Source organism: Sebastes fasciatus, chromosome 9 (assembly GCF_043250625.1).
Source record: "Sebastes fasciatus isolate fSebFas1 chromosome 9, fSebFas1.pri, whole genome shotgun sequence".
NCBI lineage: Eukaryota > Metazoa > Chordata > Actinopteri > Perciformes > Sebastidae > Sebastes > Sebastes fasciatus.
Window position 1 is genome coordinate 9182094 of NC_133803.1, and position 14915 is coordinate 9197008.

Consider the following 14915-nt stretch of genomic DNA (forward strand, 5'->3'; position numbering starts at 1 on the left):
CTGTGATGTCATTTAAGACCACAATGATATGAACACCTAGGACAATAAATTGAATCTATTCATCAGTCAGTTACAGCTGAAGAACCTAATCAGTGGGTAAAGTTTACCCTTTACCCTTGAGCAATACACATTCAGTGTGTGAAGTAGCCTTGGTTTCGTGTAACCTGCTGTAAAATAGAGTTTATACTAACATGGGTCATCCAGTGTTTGGTATTTTCATGCAGAAGCAAAGCCCCCAAAACCTTTTATCTCCTTTTTTCAAGTTCCTTTGTTTTCAAATGCATGACGTCTTTTCCATTTCTCTTTTTTGTCTTTCCTCATTCCTTATCTTGCTGTCCTTTGCCACTGTCGTCAATCACCTTCCTCTTTCATAAACACACATGCACAAACACTTTCACACCAGCAGTCAGGATCAGGACTGCCAGAAGCAGACTACAGTGGTTCTGTTGAATTCAAACGGTAAAACCTGTCATGGTTCAGGTGGTATTTCAGTGACCACCCTCTGCACAGACGCCCTACCAGCCTCCAAACACGCCAAACAACGAGACTGGCTCTCCCTGCTCCGCCCCTCTGTCAACATTCGCCCCGGCGGCTCGCTGAGGTTTTCTGCATCTCTGAACGACGTGGGCCAACGCGTGGACAGTCTTTGTCGCGGTCTGCACTTTATAGACCGCACCTGCTCCGAGGGAGAGCTGGAGCTGAAGCCGGAGCCCACTCAGCCACCCGGCTTGGAGCGAAGGGCGCACACACTCAACGGCAAGCTGGCTGCAGCACCCACACACCAGAACCCAAATCCGGCCTTCTCAGCACGCACCCAACCCCACCTCATCCCCTCCTTCACCAACAACTACAAATACATGTTGGGCATCCCTCCCGCCAATTGTCTCCCATCTGACCCTGCCATCATTGCCCCTCCTCCTCCTCTTTCCAACACCCTCCTCCACCCTCATCACTCTCCGAGTGCCAACTTCCTCCGTCTCCTCCTCCCCTTCTCTCGATCCTCAACCTCGGCCAGCCTGCAGTGCTCCGAGCTGGGCAGCTACGCCTCTCACCTCCACGTCCCCAAGTCCTCTAGCGCCCTGCTGGAAGACAGTGAGTCAGGGTTCCCCGTCGAGGAGCTTGATGACGACGTGTTTGAGGAGGACCAGCCCAGTCCAGCTCCAAGGAGAATGGGCCAGCTGGCCACCCCAGAAACAGTCACCGTGGCTGGGACAGATGCTCCTCAAGCCCCCCTGTGCTTTATGGATGAGGACAGCGACTTGGATTGCTGCCCATCCCCTTTCTCTGGGCCACTGTCACCCTATTCACTATCTGGAGACTGGTGCAGGTGGGTGACTGTCTGGATGGTATAATCCACACCCACTCCTCCTGTGACTTGGTAGAGCCCAGACCATCCCTGTGCCGTTGCGTGGCAGTGAACCCCAGAGCCCTGTGGAGTAGTGGAGAGCTTTTCATCCTGTAGTGTAGCTACCTAGCAAATATCTTACACCACAGTAGTATTTGTCTTCAAAACCCCGGCTCGGAGTGGAGCTGTTAATCAGAACAACCTGACACATAGATGCTTTAGTCTACACTCACTGCAACACCGTAAGCTGTCCTGATTCAACCCCTCATGTGTGTCTGGAACAGATATATGACTTCATTTCATTTCATACCATTTCATTTCACTTCACAGTTATCTCAGTGGTGTGCCATGTTATTCACTGTGCTGTCAAGCTGTGTTTTTAAATAATTTTTCATTGTTACTCAATCGATGAGGCATTAAAGTGTCTTAGGCTGCAAAAATGTGTGATTGATTTTGCCCGTAAGCTTTAATCTTTGCAGTAGAGGCAGGAATAGGGGGCAACGGCAACGTTAAGGAAAAGTTAGAGGTGCAGAGGTTAGGATAGAAAATGTAATAGTATTTAGGAAAGAAGTGTGTGTGTGTCCGTCTGAGATATAGTGTAACAGAAGCAGACGGGGCACAATAATAGACGTTGAACTGGAGTCTGTCTGATTGGGTCTACCGGGCCGTCATCAGTCTTTTTCACGTGGCAGTCTGTGTGAAATCTCATAGGCAGAGCCAGGCTATGTTAGGAAGGACGGATTGTGAGTAATATTTGATTACAGACCAGGTCATGGCTGCGTGGCCTCTACAGATGAGGCTTGGTAGCGGTAGATCTTACTAAGCTGCAAAGATTTTTTTTTTTAGCCCTACATAAATCACGTTGAGGCCCTCCGGGTTACAGTATCCGTCTGTCAATACTCAGGTCACTGGATTCATGAGTGTTAAATCTACAACACAAAGGAAGGTCAATTATATATGTCTGTCTTGTTTGTTTTTTTTGGTCCATCAGCTGTGGTCTGTCCATGTAGTCCGTTTCAGATTATACGTCTTATGCGGTACGTCAGCTCAGCTGTGGGCTGAGAGAGAAACAGGAGCTTAGAATTGGCAAGGTGACCAGGATCAGAGATCAGGAGACAGATTATTGGCTTCAAATAGCCTGCGTAGTCTCTGACCGCACACACACTCGGACACAAACAAACACATCGTGGCGACTTTCTGTCAGGTGGCTTGAAGCGTGAGCTCGGAACGCACAGAGCCTGACCTCACCTGTAAAATGTGTGTGTGTGTGTGTGTGTGTGTGTGTGTGTGTGTGTGTGTGGGAGAGTGGTTGTTTTGAACAGACGAATGGCATGTTAATTATTAGCCCAGCTCCTTTATTGACAACATTTCAGAAAGTAATGATCGCAGTCTTTTATGGTGACTTGGTCTCTTTCCTTATCAGAAATGTCACATTTAGAGAATCTTAAAGGTACAAACACACATTTACATTTAGTGTTTCTCATCAAAACACATTAGATATATCCTAACAAATGTTCTGAATGCATTTCTTTCCCATTTAAATATTTCCAAAGCTGATTTCTATGAATAATTTAAAAACCTACATTGCTTATGTACATTGGCTAGTAGCTGTCTTCTTACGTGCCTTTTGATGGTGCATCGCTACATTGATTGACACATTACTGCCTCATCTGTTGATCAGCAGAAAGGCGTAAAACCGGGTACCATTTCACCCCTCTTTCATTTGATAAACATGGCCAGCCTTTGAAGTAAATGGTAATTACTGCAGTCAGGCTTACATTTCTTAGCTTTGACTGCCTTTTCACCTTCTCCAGTTCTTGCATCTTGCTTCGCTTCTTCTCTTCTTCTTCTTCTTCTTCTTCTTCTTCTCCTTTGTGTTTTAAGGCTTGCCTGCTCTACTCATTTGCATTATCGTAATCTGTAGTCCTCGTGCATGTACTAGTTGAGCACCAGATACAAACATGGGGACAAAAACATGGCTCCATAGAGCTGCTACTATTCAAAAACACCACAGAGTACCTTTAAGCTTTTACGTCTAACAATATAAACCACTAGAGTCTATGTAATTCCTTCACCTTCCTCCTAAAGATAAGCTTCTCAACAAATGTAATATTCTTTTATGGCAAGCACAACCACAGAAAGAGAGACAAATAACCTCTTATGGCGTGCAGAGAGGGGAAAGGAGTCAAAAGGGAGATGGCGTCCAGTGGTGCTCCCTCTAATTGAATTGTGTTTTTCTCTGATCAGCGTGTCTCTGGCAGAGTGTCGAGCTTAAACTGTTCAGACTGAAAACAGGCTGAGAACAGGAGAGAGCAAAACGCCTCCGATGTCACACTCTGCCCCATACCTCCCTTATGAAAATCTGTTTAGCAGAAACGCAAAACAAAAACAAAAAAAACCCAGATCAGATAAACAGATATAAAACAGATGGTGTTGAAAAATTCATTTGAAAATAAATGAACATTTCAGGACCAGGGCAGAGCAGGGAATAGCTGGAAGGAGAGGATCTCAAAGCGACAAGTTGAGGGAGTGAAGAGTGCAGAGATCGTACGACGAAACAGACAAGAGTGAACAGGAAGAAAGTGAATGCCTCGCCAGGGTTGTAATGTTGCTGAGCTTGTTTCCCTCTCAGCTCATGGTGCTTGTGATTTCCCGACTCTGTTTTGCTTCTCACATTTTAATGTTGACATACTGAAACTGCACCTCTGCCACCCTAAAATTACTGTTAAACAGGGTGTGTTTTGGCTGCTGAAGCGATGCAAACTAAATTTGAACTTCCCTCTCATGCCTAAGTGCTTTGAATGTGCTGCTCCGACACAGTAAATTTAGCTGTTTGGGATTATTCTGTTAAACGTACGGATGAAGTGCTCGTCTCTTTGAATGATGAGGCTGAATTTTGTTTGCTCTATTTGTGAGGTTTCTGTGCCTTTTGCAGCAGTTAGGAGACAATCTAGCAGGCAACTAGCATGAAACCTAAATTTCTCAGCTCAAGATCCCCACAGTCCTCTTCCACTCATGTTGTTTACTGATCACTTTATTTCCACAGTGGCTCCATGTGGAGGTGGAAGGGATTTTTCTGTTGTTATTTCCTCCTACGTTTAAAAAAAAAAAAATCCACATCAACATAAGAATAATTTCTCAAATCTGTGCGTTTCAGCAGACGCCAACTCTTGATTTGAGCACCAAGATGGTCCAGGTCCCTCAGGCTGGTTTTTGTTTTGTTTTCTTGAAAGAGAAGCACACAACAGTATGTGTGGGAAGAGAATCTGCAGTTCATCATCTTGTGATCCATGCAAACACAAACAAAGCAGCTCAGCCATAACCAATAGAAAAAAACACTTTTCAAAAAGATGTTAATTGTGCGTCCTCCATCTAAAAAATCCCTCGGTCCTCATTCCACTCCCTCCACGTCCTCTTTGAGAAACTTTTGTTCACTTTGTCTTTTAATCTTGTAACGCTTTGGCCAGATCAGTGTAGTCTGGAAATAGACGTTACCTTGCTCTCTCACTTTCTAACATGTGTGGGTGTGCATGTGTGTCTTCATGTGTGCTTATCCTCCCCTGAACCGGGATAAAGACGAACCCATTTGAACAACCTGCTCTCTTCTCCTTCTCCACCTTCTTTCAATGCTTCCATTTAATTCTTTCCCAGAGAGAAGTGCCACTGCTCTCTGCCTCTCACTCGGGAAAACACAGTCAAGGCCTTTCCTGGTTTATGCATCTGCTGGTAGAAAAAGTAGATTTGAAGTTTATGTTTAAATAACTACTTGCACCTTCCCTTGTGTAGCTTGTTATTGTTGTGTTGTGGTGGAAGAAGCAGCAGCTGATTTTTGGGCTTATTGCTCATTCACTGAGGACTCTGCCCTGCTGAACAGCCGCAACAAGGTCAATGTCCTCCTGACATTAAACTCTGAGATCGTAATAACTTTAGCTTCTGCTTCCTGCAAGTGGTGTGCGTGTTTGTGACATTGACTTGACTTAGTGGTAATAGGTTGCTTTAATAACCTTCTCCAACCCTTCATTTTGTCCCCTACCGCTGAAACTCACTGCTTTGGCAGACTGTGCCTGGCTTACTGGTGAAACTGTGTACTTACAAATGCACTCCTCCTTAGCGTGGGTGACTAATAGCTCCTGTCAGACGGTGTCCGATATGTGAACTAGAGGAGGAGAGGGGGGCCGCTTCGGTCAGACATTAAAATCGGATTGGTTCCTCTCACTGAGAAAAGCCCGTTACACCTGTTAAATTGAATGCAATTTCATGCAGTAGCATTTCAACAAATACCAGATTTGAGAAGCAGAAGGTTGTTATGAGGTCAACATTTGTGTTGCTGTATTGCAGTGATTCCCAGCCAGAGGTATTTGTACCCCAGAGGGTATTTCTGCAGTTGTCAGGTGGTACATGAGAAGATTGTGGAGTAGCTCAACTAATTTGACAAAAACATAAATTATAATTTGATTAAAAAATATTAGGGCTGTCAAAGTCAACGCAATAATAATGTGTTAACGCAAATTTGTTTTAACGCAACTTATGATTTTTAGGTTGTAGTGGGCTCAGTTTTAAAGCTAGAGTGAAGATGCTGGCATCATATGAAACTAGAAAACCTAAAGAATCTATTGATACCAACCATGTGATACAAGCTTGTCGCAAAAGAGGCTTTGGTGAGGAAAAACTGTCATGGCCATTTTCGAAGGGGTTTCTTGACCTCTGACCTCAAGATATGTGAATGAAAATGGGTTCTGTGGGGACAGACAAGTCTCCCCTTCACAGACATGTCCACTTTATGATAATCGCATGCAGTTTGGGGAAAGTCATAGTCAAGTCAGCACACTGACACACTGACAGCTGTTGTTGCCTGTTGGGCTGCAGTTTGCCATGTTATGATTTGAGCATATTTTTATGCAGTACCTGTGAGGGTTTCTGGACAATATTTGTCATTGTTTTGTGTTGTTAATTAATTTGAAGAGTATTAAATACTTCACAAATCTCCCTTAAAGGTACATTTTGAACAGATAAAAAATGTGTGATTGATTGCGATTAATCACGATTAACTATGGACAATCATGCAAATAATCGCGATTAAATATTTTAATCGACTAACAGCCCAAAAACTTAGATATCAGAGCAGTTATCTAAAATCAATGGATACATTGTTAATAGATAAACAGTAATAGATAAACCGTTGAAATAGTTAGCTCAAAGTTATGGATCAGTAGCTGACATGGTATTGGTAGTTGTAGTTGTAGTACAAATGCAAACTGAATCAAAGCAACCTAAACATTGATAAATAATAATAATAATAATAAAAACATCCAGTTTATAATCGGTCCTTAAGAACACATTTGAAACATGAGGGATGGTGTTGATGGAGGGTTACTTGGGTTCATCTGACAGGGATGTGGAGGTATTTGTCTAACACAAAAGGTTGGGAACCACTGATGTATTGGAGGCCATATTGTTGATTATATTGTCTGCACTCCTTGTATGTGTCAGCCTAGCATAGTCATCATTACAGGCAACTTCTATCAGTTCTTCTAACACTGAGACTTTTGATTGTTGCTGCTACAACTGCAGAGTGTCTGAGATTAGATTTCCTGTGTTCAATTTTGCGCTGCGACGTTGCAAGAACACAGGAGGTCATTTTCTGAAAATGTAATTTTGATTTGCAAATGAATTGCTTTTGAATCAAATGAGTTTGTCTTGATTGAGTTTATTCGTGTGGGACATGTATTGTCTTCTGCGTTCAGGGTCTTAACATTTGTGGAACAATGTTCCCACCTGTCTTGCTTTTCCATATCTGTGGAAAGTGTGGAATAAATGAACATCTTGTCTTAATATATGTACTACTAAAGAATCCTGACATATCTTCCAAAACTCAAGTTTGCTGGAGTTTGGGGAAATATCTGTCAGCTTTGCCTGCCAACTTTTCTCTTTTTGATCTTTCCTCTCTCCTGTCTTGCTCCTATTACAGCTGTCTTCGCTCCTAGCTTAGTGTTGACTGTATTCTTTGGCTCCCGTAGGATTTGTCACTGTGAAGGGGATGACGAGAGTCCTCTGATCACGCCATGCCACTGCACGGGGAGCCTGCGCTTCGTCCACCAGTCCTGTCTACAGCAGTGGATCAAGAGCTCCGACACTCGCTGCTGTGAGCTCTGTAAATACGAGTTCATCATGGAGACCAAGCTCAAACCGCTGCGCAAGGTGAGACGCAGTTTGTACGTGTGCATGTTTGTCTGCAGTCAATTAATGCACAAGTTCATTAGTTCAGCCTCGGTTGATGAATTCAGGCTGTCGTTGCAGCTCCGAGCGTCCCAACTTAGCTCACTTCGTTAGGAAGCAGAAAATGCCAAAAGCTGCCTCCAATCTGTCACGCAGATAACACGAGCATGACACTGAGCTTTGAAGCCGTTTTCATAAGCGGAACTTGTTGTGATTCATTTCAAATGGTTCAGAGGCAGTGCACTCCCATTAAAGGCTCTTATCAATCGCTGTGGCCTGGAGATAGTAGGACACTAATTAAAATTCCTCCACCCTTCATTAGCTGCACAAAGGGCCTCAAACAAATGCTCCGCTGTTAATACCGTAGCTTCTGATTCCAACCGGTGAACGTTGAAAGTTGTTCGCATGTGAGCGCGTAAAGATGAGATGAGGATGCCGGTCTTGGTATGAAGTGTTTATCAAAGGACGCTTGGTATGAGGATTCAGGTCTCGGTATGTATCAAAGGATGCTTGGTTTCATCTCGCACTGCAACACCCGCTTCTCGTAAGTGACCCTGCAAGAGTGCCCTTTCCTCACTGAATACACGAGGAATGCATTTTGGATGTTGGGAGAGCCGATACAGCTTATTTACAACACTGATCTGATGGTGTCGGCATTGTATTTTTTGTTTTCTTTGTATGGCTCGGCTCATTTCCTGATGATGTATTGTGAAGCCAGTGACAGACGAGGTAGCTGGACTCTGCTCTAAGCCCCTTTTCTTCTTTCTTTTACTCGGCCATGCCAAGAAATGTTATGTTGCATTGGATCTTGATCACAGAAGCTGAACGCCCTCCATAAAATATTTCGCTCACACTCTGAGCTGCTCCAGAACAGAGAGCCAACAGTTTAATTGCTCTATGTGTGTGTGTGTGTGTGTGTGTGTGTGTGTGTGTGTGTGTGTGTGTTTGAAAGCTTCTATCTTTTGTGTGCATATATCATTGACCTCCTCAAACGTCCTTCCTTTGTCCTCTCTTTTGCTCTCTCCGCCGCAGTGGGAGAAGCTACAGATGACGGCGAGCGAGAGGAGGAAGATCATGTGTTCGGTCTCCTTCCATGTCATCGCCATCACCTGCGTGGTGTGGTCGCTCTACGTCCTCATCGACAGAACAGCGGAGGAAATCAGACAAGGTCAGCACAGACTCGGACACAAACACACACACAAAAAAAAAGCATTGACGTAATGTTGTTGACCGTGTTGGATGTTGTGTTGTTAGATGTCATCCATTCATCCACAATCTTCCACCGTCTCCAAGTCATTCATGTACAGTATTTAATGACAAATCTGCATAAGTGTAGTGTTATTTCAGCGGTGTGAATATTGAGTACAAATAGTGTGAAATGTTCTCTAAGACTGGAATATATGTGGGCGTAATTCACTCGCAGAAGCACAGTGGGCATCAAAGTCACGAACAAATGTGTAGCTGAGAGTGTGCTGAGATTCTTTAAGAGATGCTTCTCTGTCTGTCTGTACCTTTTTCTTTTTGGACTTTCATTTCAATTCAGTTCACTTTGATTTCAGACCTACAAAAGAGAAAGTTCAGAGATAAAAGTAAAGAAATTTAAAAAGTAGATCTTTACATCTATCGTGTTGAGATCCAATTTGAGATTAAGACTTTCAGAGTGAGGTCATTATTGCAAAGTGAGGTGATTTTGGTTCATCCTTACGTCTTCAAGGGAGTTGGATCAGGTTTCTGAGTGCGTGCTGTGAATTAAAATGACAAGTTGAAGGTCACTTCAATGATTAAGTCTTGTAGTCAACAAAAGGCCCTCACAGGGATTAAAGCGTGTGTGTGGTTGTTTTTATAACTGCGGTATGTATGTGTGCCTCAGAAAATGACTTGGTGTAACCTAGAGAGGTCTGGCATCATAATGTGACAGCAGCTAATACCATTGGTGTATGCATGCTTGTGACAAAGACACAATAGCTGAAAAGTAAAAATCTAAACACACAGTAATCTTAATATTTTATTTCTGTAATCTAAAGGAATAGTTTGACATTTTGTAAAACTCTTATTTGCTTTATTGCCGAGAGTGAGATGAGAAGACACCACTCTCTTGTATTTATACTAAATATGAAGCTACAGCAACCAGCCGGTTCTTAAGTTAGCATATAAAGACTGTCCTCTGTCCAACGGTAACAAAATCTACCTACCAGCACGTCTGAAGCTCTCTAATTAACACGCTATATCTCGTTTGTGTGCCAGATTAAACAAACAAGATATAGCATGTAAATATGTGAGCTTTATAGGTGCTGCTAAGTCAAATGTTCTACCTTTGGACAGAGCTAGCTGGTTCCCCTTGTTTCCAGTCTTTATGCTAAACTAAGCTAACCGGCTACTGACTGTAGATTTATGTTCATCTTAAAAAACATAAGAAAGGTATCAACCTACTCATCTAACACTAGGGGAGAACGCAAATATTAATATCATTTTTAAGGAATGTTTGGGTGCTTCTTGCTAAACCCACAGCCTGTGTTTGCTTTTCCTGCTGTTTCATATTTTGTCACCAATGTGTGTGTATGTGCCAAACTGGAACCTGCTACTGACCATAGACTGTAAATAAAAAGTGATCAGCAGGGAGTTTTAGTCTTTTAAAACGTTAGAATAACAGGAAAACTTGACTTTAGCAGCCCGTTGAGCCTGGGCTGCTCCTAGCGCTGGGCAATATGTCGTAAAACAATATCGATATCGTGATATGAGACTAGATATCATCTTAGATTTTGGATATTGTAATAAGTGTTGTCTTTTCCTTGTTTTAAATGCTTCGTTAAAGTGAAGTGATGTATTTGTTCTGCTCTAGCTGATCTTTTATTTTCCTTTATCCATTTATATCCACATTACTGGTGATTATTTATCAAGAATCTCATTATGTAAACATTTTGTGAAAGCACCAATGGTCAACCATACAATATCGTCGCAATATCGATATTGAGGGTATTTGGTAAAAAATATTGTGATTTTGATTTTCTCCCAGCCCTAGCTGCTCCTTACGTCCATCTGTACCAAAGTGGTCAGCGGCACTGAGTTACGGACAGATTGGCGGCTCCGTCCTCACAGCGCCGTGCTCTCGCTATCGGGGGCTAAAAATGGAGACGGCTGCTTTAGTGATGAGCTGTTGTATCATCCGCTGGCAGTGCGTCTGCTGCCACTCAGTCCTCTCTGGCATATTTGGTGCTTCTGAGACAGCGTACAGATGGAAGAGCAGGCTGTGCCTGTTTAGCCCGACCTGATGATTCAGACTTGTTAGCGTCCCTGAGGGCTGTCGGGTTCAATCACCATGGTGATGCCAAATAGCTCCTCACTAGTCCTGTTTGTCCTCTGCCAAGTCACACAGAGCCACGGTTATGTTTTTTTTCTCTCAATTTTGCTTGCAAAGATTACAGCAGAGTTCTATCTAACACGCCTTGAAATGTATCCATTGTCTACTTTGATTTGCGAAGAGGATTTAATGTTTATGATTGCATGATGAGTTATTTAACTTTCAATTTCTGCGCATTTCTATCAATCTGTTTGTATGTCTTTGGTAACACATGATACTTACACTTTCTTTACTCATGCAGCCGGAAGAATCCCAGGTAAACATTTCAACTTTGGCCTTTTGACTTTCAAATTGTGTTTTCCCCGTCAGCCTTTCTGTCAGCTGTGTCCAGTTCTTTCCCAACTGCACCTTCCCTTGTCTGCCTTGATTTCAGGATAAAAATAATGCTTCTTCACCCTTAAAGGCCGATATTATATTCACACCACCTCCCTGAATGTTCCTACCTAATGAACGCAGTCAGACACTGAGTCAAGGAACATGCTGTGATTTATTTCCTGTGTTATACTTTGTGACTTGATTAAAACGAACCTCACTGACATGTTCTCACACAACAAACATGTTAATCTCTCCTCATAGTGTTGTATAAGCTTAGTTAATACCATACTGATTATACTATGTTTAACTTGTTTAATTCTTCCAAATATATGAGGCATCTTTTGTGTTTCATCCCATATACTTATTCTATCGTCAAGGGTAGGATTTAGTAATTCAGTTGTGGACCTTCCTTGCCTTAATATCTCAAACTACCTGAAGTATAATTGCCAACATGAAAAGATTGAAGGGTTGCAGGTGAGCTGTCTATTTTCAAAGAAGGTAGACTTTTTTTTTTGTTCTCTCCTTTTTGTTTTTGAAGATCCTTTTTCTGCCTCTTAGTGCTGCAGCTTGTTCCAAATATTTATACTTCCCCAAATAGCTTTTTTTTTACTTTCTACTTGGAGCCTTATGTTTCAGGGGTTTTGCAATTTGCAGAAATGCTGCAACTGCATCAGGGACCATATAAATGTTTTCTGTAAAGGCTGCTGTAGTGTTGTAGTTCTTTAGTGGTGTTGTTCCCGCTTTTCAAACAATCATTTGTTTCTTTATGTTATATATGATTATTTTGGGGGGCGTTTTATGCCTTAAAGGGCCAGTGTGTAACATTTGGGGGGGATCTATCGGCAGAAGTGGAATATAATATTAATAAGTATGTTTTCTTTAGTGTATAATCACCTGAAAATAAGAATCGCTGTGTTTTCGTTAGCTTAGAATGAGCCCTTCATATCTACATAGGGAGCGGGTCCTCTTCACGGAGTCCGCCATGTTTTACGTTACCTGAAGGCCACCGTAGTTCTCTGACACGCTTGTGAAACTGCAGTAACGTGAGCAGCAGAGTGCAAAACCGTCTGACTTCCGTTGCTCCTAAAGTAGTGTTATTACGGTATGGAGAGGGAGGAGTGAGCGGGGGGGTACTCAGATGGTTGCAACCTGCAACCACACCACAAGATGCTGCCAAATCATACACACTGCCCCTTTAATTAGACCGCAACATTGGAGAGATAACAGAAAAAGAGGGGCCACCAGGACGCCCCCATTTGTTTTTATTGTTGCTATACAGTATGAAAATCAACTTACTTGCAGACTTTAAACCTGCATGAATTAACATATATTGATGTTAATTATTTTAATGGAGTTATTTTAGTGCAGACTGATCTGAAAAGTCTCGAAAAGGAAAGGACGATATGGATAAAATCCTCTATCAAGGTATATGTAGTTTAATGTCACATGATCGATACACGTAATGTTGTGCATTTTCTGGAAAATCAATCGAGAAACTAAATCTAATCAGGAAGTCAGGAAACGTTATCACGTTGATGCGAGTAGAAGTGATACTAAGCAGTGTATTCTTTTCAGTCTGGTCTGTGTTTGACTGGTGCACGTTTCTTTTTATCTGCTCTCTGCTCCTCAGGAATCCTGGAATGGCCTTTCTGGACCAAGCTGGTGGTGGTGGCCATCGGCTTCACGGGTGGTCTGGTGTTCATGTACGTCCAGTGCAAAGTCTACATCCATCTATGGAGGAGACTCAAGGCTTACAACCGGGTCATATACGTCCAGAACCGGCCAGAGACATGTAAAAAGCTGGTGCTGGAGAAGCCGCCTCTCATCGAGCCCAGTATGGAGAACAAGGAGGTTCTGGCGCCCGCCCAGTCGGACACAAACTCCTCCCAGTACACAGAGACAGAGGACTACAGTATGGAGGTGCTCCATGTCTGACCACTCGGTCCATGCCGTTGGTTGTCCTACTCATACTACACATACAAACGGGCCCACAGTGAAGAGCAGCCGCCATGGAAATGCTCGCTGAGGAACGACCACACACTCCCCTTCCTCTGATCCCAGACTGACTCACTCTCCTCCTCTGGTCGTCTTATATTCCTAAAACTCCATCCACATGGAGACAGACGGACCACGACTATCTTCTTCTATCCACATTCCTCCCATCGGACCTTACCCCTTCCCTCCACCTGCACCCTCAATCCACACTCCCACCTCTCTCCTTTCCCAGGACCGGACTGGTTTTACGACTTCTGTAAATGTCTGAAGAGGCCTGGAGCATACCACTATACACACACACACGCACGCACACACACTTGTATGTACACCTCTGGGAGAGCAGGACTGAGACAAATAGACTCACAAACGGCTCCGGAGGTCGACACGTCTCTGATTGCGTGGTTTCTTTGCTTGTGGGTTTGTTAGATTTGTTCGTTTTTACCTCCTGTGAGTCTCTGGCTACCCTGCCGTGGATCAGTATGTAGCGCCGCGCGTCGGATCTCTGGAACATTCCGGCTACTGCCATCTCTGCTGCTGCGGTCTGTCAGCTCCGAGCTGGTCTGGATCCGACCAGGCCTTGATTTGGACATGCATCGAAGCACTTTTGTTTTTTAGTTCCCACAACCAATCCCCTCCCTTCCTCTTGCTCCTCTTATTTTCTTTAATATGAATTACGTCTTACTGTATATGTTGTACATGGGGGAGAGCACATTCGAACTTCGAACTCCTGTTTTATTTGACATTTCCTCATACACACATATATATTAACCCTCCCATGGATGACAAAAAAGGAATCGGGGGTTAAAAAATGGAATCATGCTGAAAGAAATATTGAGTGTTTTAGTCAAAATAGACAAAAAACGAGTTTTGAATATGACGTCAGGCTCAAAGCTCTAATGCAGATCATGGAAAATCCAGCCACATGACTTCTCTACCCCAACATGAACTTTCTGAAGGCTTTGAGAATGTAAACTTTTTAAAAAATGATTAAAAAATGAATAAAATATGTGAAAAAAAAAGAAGAAAAACAAGATTTTTTACCGGTCACAGGAAATTGCGAGATAATTTCCATGTCTTGAGAACATTACGAGAGCCTTTGGGCATAAACAGCGCCGCTCATGTTTTTCTATCATGCGAATGACACAGTATTTACAGTGTGATATTCCATGTGCAGTTTTTAATATGTTGATTTGTTTGCTTGGTCACGGGATACGCCCTGAGAAACCCACAGCTGCCTATTTTCAGTCTGTCCTCCCATCGTGCAGGCGCTGCATTGATTGATTCCAAATAGTAGAAAGTTTCGATTAAATTGTGTGTTTGAATTTGACTCCTCAAAATAGTTCCTCTGCAGCACCTGCACATTTACAAACCATCCCTTCAGTTAAGTTCACACACTTCAGAGTACACGGTGAAAGATCTGATGTTTTGGACGTGATCTTTGCCGAGCGTTTCAGATGAGCACAAGTCTCAGTTTCAGCGAAAGTGTCTTGTTTCTTCTCGCCAGACTCTGATCACATGGCGGAGTGTACATTTTAGTATTTAATCACAAGACAGCCAGCATGTTGCTTCCCATTTGATTGAGTGCTCACGTTTTCTCACATCTGGCCTTATGTCGCTGAAATGAGACAAATTGCTCCAATATCTTTTTTTTCATTTCTAAAACGAAGCACAGTGAAGCACAGCTTG

General features: G+C 43.0%; 1 protein-coding gene across 2 annotated transcripts in view; it reads left to right on the plus strand.

Annotated features, from left to right (window-relative positions):
• Nucleotides 1-14257, plus strand: part of marchf8 (membrane-associated ring finger (C3HC4) 8) — an 84669-nt gene extending 70412 nt beyond the window's left edge. Inside the window, exons 5-9 of one of the 2 annotated variants that reach the window (XM_074645860.1) lie at nucleotides 404-1327; nucleotides 7363-7543; nucleotides 8594-8729; nucleotides 11161-11175; nucleotides 12865-14233. In XM_074645860.1, coding sequence (XP_074501961.1) covers nucleotides 404-1327; nucleotides 7363-7543; nucleotides 8594-8729; nucleotides 11161-11175; nucleotides 12865-13169 — 1561 coding nt within the window. In that variant the 3' untranslated portion in view covers nucleotides 13170-14233. Of the gene's footprint in view, nucleotides 1-403; nucleotides 1328-7362; nucleotides 7544-8593; nucleotides 8730-11160; nucleotides 11176-12864 lie in introns of both variants that reach the window. The other variant, XM_074645859.1, reaches the window with a different exon arrangement.
• Nucleotides 14258-14915: the final 658 nt, after the last annotated feature.